General features: G+C 50.4%; 1 protein-coding gene across 1 annotated transcript; it reads right to left on the bottom strand.

The window, feature by feature from the left end:
- Positions 1 to 3,114: 3,114 nt before the first annotated feature.
- LOC105007277 (olfactory receptor 10G4-like) lies at positions 3,115 to 4,072 on the bottom strand. The gene is given in 2 exon segments (XM_010866152.5): positions 3,115 to 3,204; positions 3,206 to 4,072. Coding segments are annotated over 2 exon segments (957 nt in total).
- Between the last annotated feature and the right edge of the window lie 12,549 nt (positions 4,073 to 16,621).

Genomic DNA, 16,621 nt, shown 5'->3' with positions numbered 1-16,621 from the left:
AATACCATATAGGACCAGATGTTTACTTCCTATGCCAGTTGTTATTTTTCAGTTTCGTTGTGAAATTAGGTTACAGTAGTAAAATAAAAGAGGAGACCTGTTTTGGTGCTTTGTTGAGGCTATGGAATTTTAAGCTTCATTCAGGTTAGAAGAGGCTGAACGAAGGTTCGTTTGAATGAACTTGCTATAAAGACGCGCTAGCGTTCCAGCTCAGCCAGCGTTCTTTTGCCGTTTTTGAGGCTAGGGTGAATTTTATGCGTTCTATTGTCCTGCCTAATACTACACTAAAATGGAACACGTCGCTAACTAAAAGTAGTCTATCTTTTTAAAAAGGTCCGCAAAGTTCTTTTAATTGTATGGATAGAATTTCACAACCACCTAAGTTCAACCTGCCAAAGTCCACCATCAATGTCTTTGGCAGGTTGAACTTTTTCAGTTACCGCAGGAAGTACATCCTCTGCTGAGCTTTCTTTGTAAGTAAGCTGATATTCAGCTCCCATTTGAGGTCTTGGGTGACGACGGTGCCCAGAAAGAAAATGGACTCCACAGAGTTGACTGGGGAGCCACCCAGGGCAATGTGGGATGGGCTGCTGTGTTTCTCCTGGAGTCCACTGTCATCTCTACTGTCTTTAGGATGTTGCGCTCCAAGTTGTTCTGACAGCACCAGAACACAAGATGGTCAATCTCCCACCTGTAGGCATACTCGTCACCATCAGAAATGATGATAAGACACTGGGAAAACAGAATACATTTTTTGTGAATGTATTTATTACTATTCTGGTGACAATTAACTGCCTTAGTGTTGTGTATTAACTGTTACAGTGTTGTATAATGAATTCTACAGTATTGTGTATTAATTGTTACAGTATTGTATTTTAGTATATAAAAATTATCTACCCCTTTCCCAAACTGCCCATCAGTTCGATGATAAAGAGACCGTCAGCAATCAAGCGCCTTTCGATAATATAATACACAGTAGCAGCATGAAATGTGGTTGCACAGCAAGACAGTATTTCAATGTGAAGATTACTTTGAAATTAACAAATGTAATAACACAAGCCTCTGGTACACTGCACCTTACATTAGTTGTTACATATGCATTTCTGAATACAAAAACATGGCTTAACTAGTAATATTGACAGTAATGCAATCACCTAATTCACTTAATGCAATGACCTATTGGGCAATTTGTTAGAGCAGAAAAAAGCCTTAATTCCTCTTTTTAGTTTGTAATCAATCCCAGTTTACCAGTCAAGCCAAATCCCATACAAAGAACCTATGACACACAGAGTTGTACAGTGTCATGAATTGCTAGCTTTGCAGGTGTAACTTTTGGTAAAGCAAATACAATCAGGGTTCTGGAGAGGAGAATACGGCCGATAGTAGAACCTCGGATTCAGGAGGAACAGTGTGGTTTTCGTCCGGGCCGTGGAACACTGGACCAGCTCTATACCCTCTACGGGGTGTTGGAGGGTTCATGGGAGTTTGCCCAACCAATCCACATGTGTTTTGTGGATTTGGAGAAGGCATTCGACTGTGTCCCTCGCGGCATCTTGTGGAGGGTGCTTGGGGAATATGGGGTCCTGGGTCCTTTGCTAAGGGCTGTCAGGTCCCTATACAACCGAAGCAGGAGCTTGGTCCGCATTGCCGGCAGTAAGTCAGACTTGTTCCCAGTGCATGTTGGACTCCGGCAGGGCTGCCCTTTGTCACCGGTTCTGTTTGTAATTTTTATGGACAGAATTTCTAGGCGCAGCCAGGGGCCGGAGGGTGTCAGGTTTGGGGACCACACGATTTCGTCTCTGCTCTTTGCAGATGATGTTGTCGTGTTGGCCCCTTCTAACCAGGACCTTCAGCATGCACTGGGACGGTTTGCAGCCGAGTGTGAAGCGGTGGGGATGAAAATCAGTACCTCCAAATCCGAGGCCATGGTCCTCAGTCGGAAAAGGGTGGCTTGCCCACTTCAGGTTGGTGGAGAGTGCCTGCCTCAAGTGGAGGAGTTTAAGTATCTAGGGGTCTTGTTCACGAGTGAGGGAAGGATGGAACGGGAGATTGACAGACGGATCGGTGCAGCTTCTGCAGTAATGCAGTCGATGTATCGGTCTGTCGTGGTGAAGAAAGAGCTGAGCCGCAAGGCGAAGCTCTCGATTTACCAGTCAATCTACGTTCCTACTCTCACCTATGGTCATGAGCTTTGGGTCATGACCGAAAGGACAAGATCCCGGATACAGGCGGCCGAAATGAGTTTTCTCCGCAGGGTGGCTGGGCGATCCCTTAGAGATAGGGTGAGAAGCTCGGTCACCCGGGAGGAGCTCAGAGTAGAGCCGTTGCTCCTCCACATCGAGAGGGGTCAGCTGAGGTGGCTTGGGCATCTTTTTCGGATGCCTCCGGAACGCCTTCCTGGGAAGGTGTTCCGGTCCCATCCCACCGGGAGGAGACCCCGGGGAAGACCTAGGACACGCTGGAGGGACTATGTCTCCCGGCTGGCCTGGGAACGCCTCGGTGTCCCCCCGGAAGAGCTAGAGGAAGTGTCTGGGGAGAGGGAAGTCTGGGCATCCCTGCTTAGACTGCTGCCCCCGCGACCCGGCCCCGGATAAGCGGTAGAAGATGGATGGATGGAAATACAATCAAGGAACATAAGTACATTATTTATTGTAAAATATATATACAGACAAACACACACAATGCATGAACATTAGCTGCCAGAGCTAGATAACCTAAATTCTGGGATATTGTTAGATACAGCTCCAGAAACATTTAAGAGACCACTGCACCAGCAATCAAGGAACATAAGTAGATTATTTATTGTAAAATATATATACAGACAAACACACACATTACCAGTCAGTTTGGACACACTTGCCTATTATCTTTAAACTTTTCAGGGGTACAGCATTTACAAAAGTGTAATGGAGATGGAAAAATGAATAGTTATTTCTTAAGTAAATGTACACATTATCAGAATGACACCTGGACTAAAGCCAATCTTATTGTAATCATGCAGATCACATTCAAAGGGAACTCTGATGATGTTAGCTCTATTGAAATGTATGTTTTATGCAAAACGCATAAAAACAGAGTGCTGCTTGTATTTAATCTGTTCTTTTTACAATCTCATTATTTTGGAGTTGCTTTTCTTGTCAGTATCTGAATGAATCTCCTTCTAATCTCTTTGGTCTTTAGACAGTAGACTGTAGGGTTGATCAGAGAAGGTTAAAAGAGTAGCTATAATCAGTATGGCATTACGCTCTGTCAGACTGAGTGTTACGCCTATCCTAGTCAACAACCAAGTGACAATCTTGGGAGTGAAGTAACTCGACACCACAATGATGTGAGAAATACAGGTATTAAACAACTGCACTCTTCTCCCAGTGTTGGGCAGCCTCAGTACAGTGTAGATGAGTTTCATGTACGACAGTAAAATAAGTGTGAACTGTACACCAAGCAACCAAATACCCAAGATGACGCCTAGCATCCAATAAGGTTCAGGGTCGACACAGGCAGCTCTAACCATAGCAGGAAAGTCACAGAACACGTATCTGATGATGGGCTGACAGTATGGAAGGCTGTCTGCTTGTACTGCTAACATCACTGCTGCTCCTAACCCTATCAACCAGGAAGCAATGATCAACAGGAAGATGCGTGGGTTGGTCAGGATGCTGTGATATCGAAGAGGGGAGCTGACGGCAATTGTTCTGTCCAAAGCCATCAGAGACAGTGCAAGACACTCTTCAATGTCCCCCAGGTGGTAGATGTACATGCGTGAGATGCAGGAGTAGTAGCAGATGGTTTTGACCTCAGCCAGCAGTACAGAGATCATGGTGGTGCTGGCACTGGTAGTGTACATGATGTCCACCAAGGCCAGGTTGCAGATCAGGATGTACATTGGTGTGTGGAGTCGCCTGTCTGTCGTAATGATGCAGATGTTGGTGACACTTCCAAGAAGCACCAGGAAATAAGTGAAGAAGATGAGGAAGCCCAGGAGCTTCTGGTGGGAGAGTTGGTCAAATCCTGTAATGGTAAACTCCTCCGTATTGTGCCCTGTGAAATTCACTAGAAGTTCAGTATAAGACATCTTTTAAGCATACGCCCCTTAAAAGTTATTAAAATATTCTTCCCTATATTGCTTTGAATAAAAACTGGTTCATATGGAAATAGCAGTAGTAAAAGTGAATTATATTACAAAGCCAAGGCAACAAAACGTCAGTTTATAAAATCCGAAATCCAGCATCAAAATTAAAGCAAGTAAACAATGCGCTAACACTTCTCTGTGTGATATTTTTCACTAGTAGTGTCAGCCCTTATAAGTGACCAACCCACGTGGAGAAAACAGGGAAGGTGTGTGTGTGTGTTGGTGATAAATGTTAACTTTCAGCCAATTAGACCACATTCTGTACTGCTGCACTGCAGCCTTTCACACTTTTTTAGCAAAACTGTTGATTAGATTACTATTATGAAACAAATTACTCAGCTTAAAATGTACTAACTAGCTAGTATTAGCTGTTTGAATGATAGCCCCATTACACTGGTTTAGAATTCACTGATTAGCTTCAACTACAGCAGTTATGCATATTAATTAGTTAATTTCTTTAATTATGTTTATTCTACAGAAGTGTTTACTCACATCTTGTCAGTATGTTTTGTAAGATTTCTGATCCAAAAGAAGATTTTCACAGAAGCCATGTCCTAGTCATTGCTCTGTTTTATTGAATCTAAAATTATGTATTTCATGGCATTCTATGGCCATACAATTGCATATATACCAAACATAAAAAAGTACAACTAAAATGGACATTGTTGTCTGTCACCTGTAAGTAGTTAAGTGGTGTGGTGTGACAAAGGCAACTGGAACAAAAATTCAGTCAGGCTATTTAAGGTCAAAAACAGGTGTTGAGCTAGCTGAGAGCCTCAGCTCCCAGGCTGTAAAAACAAATTACTCAACCCTGACCAGACAGATTATCTTGAGAGGGACACACAGTCAGATTGGCCGCTGAAATGGGAATGATGGCAGCAACACACTCCACACACACCAGAGTCCCATTCACCTGATCGCACACCCTATTTATGTTGCCCACGTCCTGTTGTCTTTGTGGATTGCTGTACTTATATGTTTGTTTGCCCAAGCCAGTTGTGGTGCTGATGAAATTACAAATCGCAATCTGTTTTTTGTGGTTTTCTTTCTATTTGATACGTCCCTTTTTGCTCAACTTCCTAGCACCTTCACAGGAAAAATAACAGATTAGAATTGCATAATTCTTCACATCATATGGTCAATATTTAGTAGAGGTACCTCTGGCAGTAATTAAATCAATCAATCAGTCAAATGTATTTAAAAAGCCCTTTTTACATTAGCAGTTTTTTACACCCAGCCTGAAACCCAAGGACCAAACAACAACAGTGTTGAATTTCTGTGGCTAAGAAAAACTCCCTAAGAAGGCCGAAATGTAGGAAGAAACCTAGAGAGAAAGCCATGAGTCTCTAGCAGCTATGGGCATCTGACAGCCATGTTTTCCCAGTTTTCTAAAAGAACTTGCTCAGTATCTGTATAGTTGGATGGGGACCTTAGGTGAACATTATGCATTTATCTCAAATATGTGTTTCCCACCTCAGCCGTGGATGAATGTAGCTCCATTAGAGTTGCTTTAGGCCTTTGGTGGCCCCATATTGACATTCTCACTTAGATACTCAGTTTTTGAGGACGGGCCGTCCTTGACAAACCTGTAATTATCGGAAACACCTTAACACTGGTGGACTCAATTCAACTACTTACATTACTTTTAAAAACAATTGGTTGTACCACTGCTCATTCAGGTGTGTCATATCAAAGGGTGTGAATGCTTATGCAATCAAATACTTTCTGTAAATAATTTCTCCTGACTAAATCAATTTTAAAGTTGGAAAATGTGGAAAAAACACAGATAGACACCATATATGATGGGTACTAAAAGAAGGGTGTAGACTTGTCCAATTATCATACTAAAATGTTGGATTATCCATCCATCCATCATCTTCCGCATATCCGGGGCCGGGTCGCGGAGGCAGTAGTCTAAGCAGAGATGCCCAGACTTCCCTCTCCCTTCCTCCAGCTCTTCCGGGGGGACACCGAGGCGTTCCCAGGCCAGCCGGGAGACATAGTCCTTCCAGCGTGTCCTAGGTCTTCCCCGGGGTCTCCTCCCGGTGGGACGGGCCCGGGAACACCTTCCCAGGAAGGCGTTCCGGAGGCATCCGAAACAGATGCCCAAGCCACCTCAGCTGACCCCTCTCGATGTGGTGGAGCAGCGGCTCTACTCTGAGCTCCTCCTGGGTGACCGAGCTTCTCACCCTAAGGGATCACCCAGCCACCCTGGGGAGAAGGCTCATTTCAGCCGCCTGTATCCGGGATCTTGTCCTTTCGGTCATGACCCAAAGCTCATGACCATAGGTGAGAGTAGGAACGTAGATTGACCGGTAAATCGAGAGCTTCGTCTTGCGGCTCAGCTCTTTCTTCACCACGACAGACTGATACATCGACCGCATTACTGCAGAAGCTGCACCGATCCGTCTGTCAATCTCCCGTTCCATCCTTCCCACACTCGTGAACAAGACCCCTAGATACTTAAACTCCTCCACTTGAGGCAGGCACTCTCCACCAACCTGAAGTGGGCAAGCCACCCTTTTTCGACTGAGGACCATGGCCTCGGATTTGGAGGTACTGATTCTCATCCCCACCGCTTCACACTCGGCTGCAAACCATCCCAGTGCATGCTGAAGGTCCTGGCTTGAAGGGGCCAACACGACAAAAAAAGCACAAAACACACGTGGATTGGTTGGGCAAACTCCCATGAACCCTCCAACACCCTGTAGAGGGTATAGAGCTGGTCCAATGTTCCACGGTCTGGACGAAAACCACACTGTTCCTCCTGAATCCGAGGTTCTACTATCGGCCGTATTCTCCTCTCCAGAACCCTGGCATAGACTTTCCCGGGGAGGCTGAGAAGTGTGATCCCCCTATAGTTGGAACACACCCTCCGGTCCCCCTTCTTAAAAAGAGGGATCACCACCCCGGTCTGCCATCCCAGAGGCACTGTCCCCGACCGCCACGCGATGTTGCACAGGCGTGTCAACCAAGACAGCCCCACAACATCCAGAGACTTGAGGTACTCAGGGCGGATCTCATCCACCGAGGAGTTTCTTGACCACCTCTGTGACTTCAGCCCGGGTGATGGACGAGTCCACCTCTGAGCCCTCATCCTGTGCTTCCTCAATGGAAGACGTGACGGTGGGATTGAGGAGATCCTTGAAGTACTCCTTCCACCGCCTGACGACATCCCCATTTGAGGTCAACAGCTGCCCACCTCTACTGTAAACAGCGTTGGTAGGGCACTGTTTCCCTCTCCTGAGGCGCCGGATGGTTTGCCAGAATCTCCTTCTCCATGGCCTCACCGAACTCCTCCCAGGCCCGAGTTTTTGCCTCCACAACCACCCGGGCTGGAGTCCGCTTGGCCTGTCGGTACCCGTCAGCTGCCTCAGGAGTCCCACAAGCCAACCAGGCCTGATAGGACTCCTTCTTCAGCTTGACGGCATCCCTTACTTCCGGTGTCCACCACCGGGTTCCGGGATTGCCGCCTCGACAGGAGACCTTACGGCCACAGCTCCGAGTGGCTGCTTCGACAATGGCGGTGGAGAACATGGTCCACTCGGACTCAATATCTCCAACTTCCCTCGGGATCCAGTTGAAGCTCTGCCGGAGGTGGGAGTTAAAGATCTCTCTGACAGGAGACTCGGACAGACATTCCCAGCAGACCCTTACAGTACGCTTGGGCCTGCCGAGTCTGTACAGCTTCCTCCCCCGCCATCGGATCAAACTCACCACCAGGTGGTGATCAGTTGACAGCTCCGCCCCTCTCTTCACCCGAGTGTCCAAGACATACGGCCGGAGGTCAGATGAAACGACAACAAAGTCGATCATCGACCTGCGGCCTAGGGTGTCCTGGTGCCACCTGCACTGATGGACACCCTTATGCTTGAACATGGTGTTCGTTATGGACAAACTGTGACTAGCACAATCACGCCCAAACTGTGACTAGCACAAAAACTAGCACAATCAGTTCCTCCCAATCACGCCCCTCCAGGTGTCACTGTCATTACCCACGTGGGCGTTGAAGTCACCCTGTAGAACGATAGAGTCTCCAGTCGGAGCACTTTCTAGCACCCCTCCCAGAGACTCCAAGAAGGTTGGGTACTCTGCACTGCCGTTCGGCCCGTAGGCACAAACAACAGTGAGACCTATCCCTGACCCGTAGGTGCAGGGAAACAACCCTCTCGTTCACCGGGGTAAACTCCAACACATGGTGGCAGAGCTGGGGAGCTATAAGCAAACCCACACCAGCCCGCCGCCTCTCACCATGGGCAACTCCAGAGTGGTGAAGATTCCATCCTCTCTCAAGGAGTGTGGTTCCAGAGCCCAAACCGTGCGTAGAGGTGATCCCGACTATCTCTAGTTGGAACCTCTCAACCTCACGCACGATCTCAGGCTCCTTCCCCGCCAGCGAGGTGACGTTCCACGTCCCTAGAGCTAGTTTCCGTGTCCAGGGATCGGGTTGTCTAGGCCCCCGCCTTTGACTGCCGCCCGATCCTCTCCGCACCGGCCCCTTATGGTCCCTCCTGTAGGTGGTGAGCCAACGGGAAGGTGGCCCCATGTCGCTCCTTCGGGCTGAGCCCGGCTCCAGGGTGGGGCCCCGGCTGCGCTATACCGGGCGAGGTCACGGAACTCATAATTTTTTTCCTCATTAAGGGGGTTTTGAACCGCTCTTAGTCTGACCCATTGCCTTGGGAGACCCTACCAGGGTCATATAGCCCCAGACTGTGACAACTGCGACCTCTGCTGGTTCACCTCCCCCTGCAGTGGGCGGGCCCCAGCGGTCGACGTCACCGGCCTTCTGACACCACCGTCTCATCATACATTTCACCTGTGTCTCGTTTAGTGCACCTGTTCCTCATCATCGCTGTTTCCCCCGGTATATATGTTCCCTCTGCTCCCCCTGTCTTTGTGTGTGATTGTCTCTACCTGTTTGTAGAGCTGTGCTACGCTTTGTGAAGCTGTATATGTTCGATTGGATTCTATTAAATAACCTTCCACCACGCCTTCTCCTGCTCCTCCTTGCTCCTCAAACCCCGAAGCCGTGACAGAATCACACACCTAAGAAATACAGCAAGGATATGGAGCCTACAGGAGCCACAGGCAAGGTCGGTGTTGCGGAGGCGGTCCGAGTACATTCAACAATGCTGGCCAGCCTAGGCGCGGCAATGGACAACGTCTTGAAAGCGGTACAGCGCCTAGAGCTGAGCCAGCAGACCCCCGCAGCACCGGCCGTTTCTCCGCCTGCCCTTTCCTCGCCGCCTAGCATGGGGGCACTGCATCTCCCCTTGCCCAGGGACTTCGACGGGGCGGCGGACCGCTGCCAGGGATTCCTCCTACAACTGGACATCGCGCTCCAGGCGATGCACCCTGCGCCGACCGAGGCTCAGAAGATCACCTTGCTCGTCTCCTGCCTATCCGGAAAAGCCCTGGAGTGGGCCACCGCCGTCTGGAACACCGAGCAGCCCACCCAGGGCAGCTACGCCGATTTCACCCGCCGCTTCCGAACCGTGTTCGACCATCCACACGAAGGGAGAGAGGTGGGTGAACGACTGTTCCACTTACGGCAGGAGACGAGATCGGCGCAGGAATTCGCTCTGGAGTTCCGGACCCTGGCAGCGGGATCGGGGTGGAACGAGCGGGCTCAGATCGACCACTACCGGTGTAGCCTTCGCGAGGACGTCCGGAGGGAGCTGGCTTGTCGAGACGTGTCCCTCTCCTTTGACCAACTGGCGGACATGTCCATCCGTCTCGACAACCTGCTAGCTGCCCGAGGACGTCCCGGAAGAGGCCCGCCCGTTCCACCCTGCCAACCAGACGCCGCCGTCCCCATGGCCCTGGGGGCGGCTGCGCTGTCGGGCAGGTGTAGGGGAGGAGAGGTGCGGAGTGCCTCCAAGAGGAAACGAGGCCGTACAACCGCGCCGCACCGCACCTCCCTCCCCGAGTCAAGAGGTGACAGGCAGGGCACTTCCGCATCACCCCAGGTAGCACATGCACATTCACCACTAACCTCTTCCCTCTCTATGTGCACTGTCCCTGTTAGGTTCCCCGGCTTTCCGCGGCTCTCCCGGTGTAAGGCGCTGGTAGACTCAGGCGCAGCCGGAAATTTCATGGATAAGTCTTTTGCCCTGCGGTCACGCATACCCCTCCAGGCCCTCGACAACCCCCTGCCCGTGAGAGCTCTAGACAGCCGGCCACTAGGGTCAGGTCTGGTCACGAGTTGCACTGTTCCCCTCCTCCTGGTTACCGACAACCGACACAGTGAAACCATATCCTTTCACATAATCGACTCACCCACATTCCCAATAGTTTTAGGTTTCCCCTGGTTATCCCTACACGACCCCGTCATCTCCTGGTCTAGTCGACGTCTGTCGGGGTGGTCGCGGAAGTGCCAGGGTAGGTGTTTGGGTGTTTCCGTTGGCTCGACCTCGGTGGAGAGTCCAGACAGTGCGCCCGCCGTGCCCATTCCCCCCGAATACAGGGACTTGGCTACGGTTTTCTCCAAAGCCAAGGCTGCTGTGTTGCCACCACACCGGCTGGGGGATTGTGCGATAGACCTCGTTGACGGAGCCGCACTCCCGAAGGGTCACGTGTATCCACTGTCTCGCACCGAAACGGAGACTATGAACGCCTACGTTACGGAAGCGTTGGAACAGGGATACATTAGGCCCTCCAAGTCACAGGTCTCCTCGAGTTTCTTTTTTGTGAAAAAGAAGGACGGTGGTTTGCGCCCGTGCATCGATTACCGGGCGCTGAACAAGATCACCATTCCGTTCCGCTACCCTCTCCCTTTGATCTCTGCGGAGGTGGAGAGGATGCACGGGGCCCGCTTTTTCACTAAATTAGACCTCAGGAGTGCCTATAACCTGGTGCGTATCCGGGAAGGAGACGAGTGGAAAACCGCTTTTAGTACCACATCTGGCCATTACGAGTATTTAGTGATGCCGTACGGGTTGATGAATGCTCCTTCAGTCTTCCAGTCCTTCGTCAACGACGTATTCCGGGACTTGTTGTGCGAAGGAGTGGTAGTGTATATTGATGACATCTTGATATTCACTGCTACCCGCGCCAAACATGTCTCGTTAGTGCGCAGAGTGCTGGCTCGACTGCTGGAGCATGACCTGTACGTGAAAGCCGAGAAGTGTCTGTTTTTCCAGTCGTCTGTGTCCTTCCTGGGATATCGCTTTTCCAGCACAGGTGTGGCTATGGAGGAGCCTCACATTGACGCCGTGCGTAATTGGCCGACCCCAACCACGGTCAAGGACGTGCAACGTTTCTTAGGCTTCTCTAATTACTACAGGAGGTTTATCCGGGGCTTTAGCCAGGTCGCGGCTCCGATCACCTCCCTTCTGAAGGGGGGGGCGACCCGGTTGAGGTGGACCGTGGACGCGGAGCGGGCGTTTGTGGAACTGAAACACCGTTTCACCACCGCTCCGGTCCTGGCCCATCCCGACCCGTCGCTCCAGTTCATCGTGGAGGTGGACGCGTCCGATTGTGGGCTCGGTGCCATCCTCTCCCAGCGGACGGGGTGTCGTAACACGCTCCGTCCCTGTGCCTTCTTCTCCCAGAAGCTCAGTGCGGCGGAGCGGAACTACGACATTGGTGATCGTGAGCTGCTGGCCGTGGTTCGAGCTCTGTCGGCGTGGAGGCACTGGTTAGAGGGGGCTAAACACCCTTTCCTCGTCTGGACTGACCACCGGAACCTGGAGTACATGCGGGCAGCGAGGAGGCTGACCCCTCGCCAGGCAAGGTGGGCTATGTTCTTCACCCGGTTTGTGTTTACTCTCACTTACAGGCCGGGGAGTAAGAACGTCGGGGCTGACGCGCTGTCCCGCCAGCATGACACGGAGGAGAGGCCTGTGGATGATGCTCCCGTGCTCCCGGAGTCATGCATCGTGGCACCGGTGGTATGGGAACTGGACGCGGACATCGCCCGAGCGCAGCGCAACGAGCCCTCTCCGCCCACATGCCCTGAGGGCCGTACGTATGTGCCGGCGTCTGTCCGCGACCGCCTCATCTACTGGGCGCATACATCTCCCTCCTCCGGTCATCCTGGCATCGGGCCAACAGTGCGCGCCCTGGCCGGTAAGTACTGGTGGCCCACTTTAGCCAAGGACGTGAGGGTGTACGTCTCTTCCTGCTCGGTGTGCGCCCAGAGTAAGGCACCCCGGCACCTACCTGTGGGCAAGTTGCACCCCTTGCCCATTCCACAACGACCATGGTCCCACCTTTCTGTTGATTTTTTGACTGATCTCCCCCCTTCCCAGGGCCATACCACCATCCTGGTCGTTGTGGATCGGTTCTCGAAGTCCCTGTTTACACACGTCTTCCGGCACTATGGGGTGCCCGAGGACATCGTGTCTGACCGGGGTCCCCAATTCACGTCTAGGGTGTGGAAGGCATTTATGCAGCACCTGGGGATCTCGGTCAGCCTGACCTCGGGCTACCATCCCCAGTCCAACGGGCAGGTGGAACGGGTCAATCAAGAAGTGGGTAGGTTCCTCCGGTCCTACTGCCAGGACCGGCCGGGGGAGTGGGCAGAGTTTCTGCCGTGGGCGGAATACGCACTGAATTCTCTGCACCACTCCTCCACGGGAGTGACGCCTTTCCAGTGCGTCCTGGGCTACCAGCCGGTCCTGGCGCCGTGGACGCCGAGCCAGACCGGTACCCCTGCGGTGGACGACTGGTTCCGGCGGGCAGCGGGCACATGGGAGGCAGTACAATCCCGCCTCCAGCTCGCTGTCCGCCGTCAAAAGACCTCTGCAGACCGCCACCGCGGGGAGGCCCCGGTGTATCGGCCGGGCGACCGGGTCTGGCTCTCGTCCAGGGACCTGCCCCTCCGCCTGCCCTGCCGGAAGCTGGCCCCGCGGTTTGTGGGGCCTTTTAAAGTCCTGAGGAGAGTCAACGAGGTAACATATCGGTTGCGCCTTCCCCCCGACTACCGTATTAACCCCTCGTTTCATGTGTCTCTCCTCAGGCCGGTGGTGGATGGTCCCCTCCAGGGGTGTGAGGTGCGGGAGGTGCCCCCTCCCCCTCTGGACATCGAGGGGGCCCCGGCGTACTCTGTCCGCTCCATCGTCGACTCGAGGCGCCGGGCGGGGGGCCTCCAGTACCTCGTGGAGTGGGAGGGGTACGGCCCGGAGGAGCGGAGCTGGGTTCCGGTGAAGGACGTCCTGGCTCCCGTCCTTGTCCGCGACTTCCATCAGCGTCGGCCGGACCGCCCTGCTCCGCGCCCCCCGGGTCGGCCCCGAGGCCGGCGTCAGGGGGGGGGTACTGTGACAACTGCGACCTCTGCTGGTTCACCTCCCCCTGCAGTGGGCGGGCCCCAGCGGTCGACGTCACCGGCCTTCTGACACCACCGTCTCATCATACATTTCACCTGTGTCTCGTTTAGTGCACCTGTTCCTCATCATCGCTGTTTCCCCCGGTATATATGTTCCCTCTGCTCCCCCTGTCTTTGTGTGTGATTGTCTCTACCTGTTTGTAGAGCTGTGCTACGCTTTGTGAAGCTGTATATGTTCGATTGGATTCTATTAAATAACCTTCCACCACGCCTTCTCCTGCTCCTCCTTGCTCCTCAAACCCCGAAGCCGTGACACAGACAACATAGCTCCTAGGGTCACTCGGGTACTCAAATCCCTCTACCATGTTAAAGTGGCAGTTCATGGAGGGGAAATGTTGGATTATTAATATATAATTTAATTGTACTATAATACAACAAAAATCCCTTTAAAATTGGGGGAAATGGTGTATGGATATGTGGAATCTGTGTAATAATGTACTGTAAGAGCCAACTAGGAACTAGTTGATTAATATTAATAATTTGGGAAAATTCGGTGAAGAATTGGTTATGATAATTAAATTATAATTTCTAAGGTTCATGTTAGTTTAAATGCATTAGTTAGTAATGTATAAATTATAAGAGATTTTTGCATGCGTGTGTTTATATATATATATACACACACTCAGCTAAAGGATTATTAGGAACACCTGTTCAATGTCTCATTAATGCAATTATCTAATCAACCAATCACATGGCAGTTGCTTCAATGCATTTAGAGGTGTGGTCCTGGTCAAGACAATCTCCTGAACTCCAAACTGAATGTCAGAATGGGAAAGAAAGGTGATTTAAGCAATTTTGAGCGTGGCATGGTTGTTGGTGCCAGACGGGCTGGTCTGAGTATTTCACAATCTGCTCAGTTACTGGGATTTCCACGCACCACCGTTTCTAGGGTTTACAAAGAATGGTGTGAAAAGGGAAAAACTTCCAGTATGCGGCAGTCATGTTGGAGAAAATGCCTTGTTGATGCTAGAGGTCAGACGAGAATGGGCCAACTGATTCAAGCTGATAGAAGAGCAACTTTGACTGAAATAACCCCTTGTTACAACCGAATGCTTTGTTGCATACCTTGTTACAACAGAGGTATGCAGCAAAGCATTTGTGAAGCCACAACACGCACAACCTTGAGGCGGATGGGCTACAACAGCAGAAGACCCCACCGGGTACCACTCATCTCCACTACAAATTGGAGGAGGAGACCCCGGGGAAGACCTAGGACACGCTGGAGGGACTATGTCTCCCGGCTGACCTGGGAACGCCTCGGTGTCCCCCCAGAAGAGCTGGAGGAAGTATCTACGGAGAGGGAAGTCTGGGCATCTCTGCTTAGAATGCTGCCCCCGCGACCCGGCCCCGGATAAGCGGAAGATGATGATGATGATGAATTTGCATTTTATTGCATGACACAAGTATTTGATACATCTGAAAAGCAGAACGTAATATTTGGTACAGAATCTTTTGTTTGCAATAACAGAGATCATACGTTTCCTGTAGTTCTTGACCAGGTTTGCACACACTGTAGCAGGGATTTTGGCCTACTCCTCCATACAGACCTTCTCCAGATCCTTCAGGTTTCGGGGCTGTTGCTGGGCAATACGTACTTTCAGCTCCCTCCAAAGATTTTCTATTGGGTTCAGGTTTGCAGACTGGCTAGGCCACTCCAGGACCTTGAGATGCTTCTTACGGAGCCACTCCTTAGTTGCCCTGGCTGTGTGTATCGGTTCGTTGTCATGCTTGAAGACCCAACCACAACCCATCTTCAATGCTCTTACTGAGAGAAGGAGGTTGTTGGCCAAGATCTCGCGATACATGACCCGGTCCATCCTCCCCTCAATACGGTGCAGTCTTCCTGTCCCCTTTGCAGAAAAGCATCCCCAAAGAATGATGTTTCCACCTCCATGCTTCACGGTTGGGATGGTGTTCCATCTTCTTCCTTCAAACACGGTGAGTGGAGTTTAGCTAAATTTTTGTCTCATCAGACCACATGACCTTCTCCCATTCCTCCTCTGGATCATCCAGATGGTCATTGGCAAACTTCAGATGGGCCTGGACATGCGCTGGCTTGAGCAGGTGGACCTTGTGTGCACTGCAGGATTTTAATCCATGACGGTGTAGTGTGTTACTAATGGTTTTCTTTGAGACTGTAGTCCCAGCGCTCTTCAGGTCATTGACCAGGTCCTGCCATGCAGTTCTGGGTTGATCCCTCAACTTCCCCATGATCATTGATGCCCCACGAGGTAAGATCTTGCATGGAGCCCCAGACCAGCATTGGCGTTGTTAGGCCTGGGCGTCAGATCTTTTATGAATAGCTCCGGATCTCAAATTGCCCCTAAAAATTTATAAATTGTCCGTGATCTATTTATCTATAATTCCAATCACGTACTATGACAATGTAGAAGTGTAGGTCGCTAGCGTGTACATCGAAGTTGTCCGCATGTACATTCAAAACACTGTACTGTCTGTTCCGGGCGGTGCGTGTGCGTTCGCTAACGCTTAATGTCCACCAGATACGTCAACATTTAGAGTACGTTATTTTTGTCGGATATCCTGTACGTATTTTTTCGTACTTGACGCACATGTCCTTTCGCAAGGTATACGAATGGAAGCAGGGAGGATATTAGAGAACCTGCTCTCTCTAGACCTCTCTAGAGAATCTGCTCTATACGACCAAAGTGCAAAGGGCCTATTGGCACAAAGTGTGCCATTTGGCTTTTGTTTTGCAAAAGTGACTATTCCTCTTTTGTTTTCCAGAACCCTCAAATCACTCTTTCCATCGGGCCCAATAGCGACTTTATTTCTCAATTCTTTGACTTTCGCCATTAACAAAATGTAATTTTTAGATGATGTTTATGTGTGCATAATCTATTAGGACAATCATTATCATATCTAATGTCATAAAAATTTCAGACATTGGGCACAAAGTTAAAACATTAAAACATAACACTTTTCAGGGATCCTTTTTAGCTCAGCTGTGCAATTTCTTTTACAAACATTGGCCATAAATCACCGATTTTTGACTTTATTTGAATTTATTTACTAATAATGGAAGGTGGTGATGATAAAACACTGGGATAATGCACTTATTTTTTATGAATGTATTAATTACTGTACTGGTGGAAATTATCTGCCAATGTATTGCACATTACCTGCTAATGTATTTTATATGAAAG

The sequence above is a fragment of the Esox lucius genome, chromosome 7 (genome assembly GCF_011004845.1).
Source record: "Esox lucius isolate fEsoLuc1 chromosome 7, fEsoLuc1.pri, whole genome shotgun sequence".
NCBI classification, from domain to species: Eukaryota; Metazoa; Chordata; class Actinopteri; order Esociformes; family Esocidae; genus Esox; species Esox lucius.
This window is presented reverse-complemented; position numbering and strand designations above follow the sequence as displayed.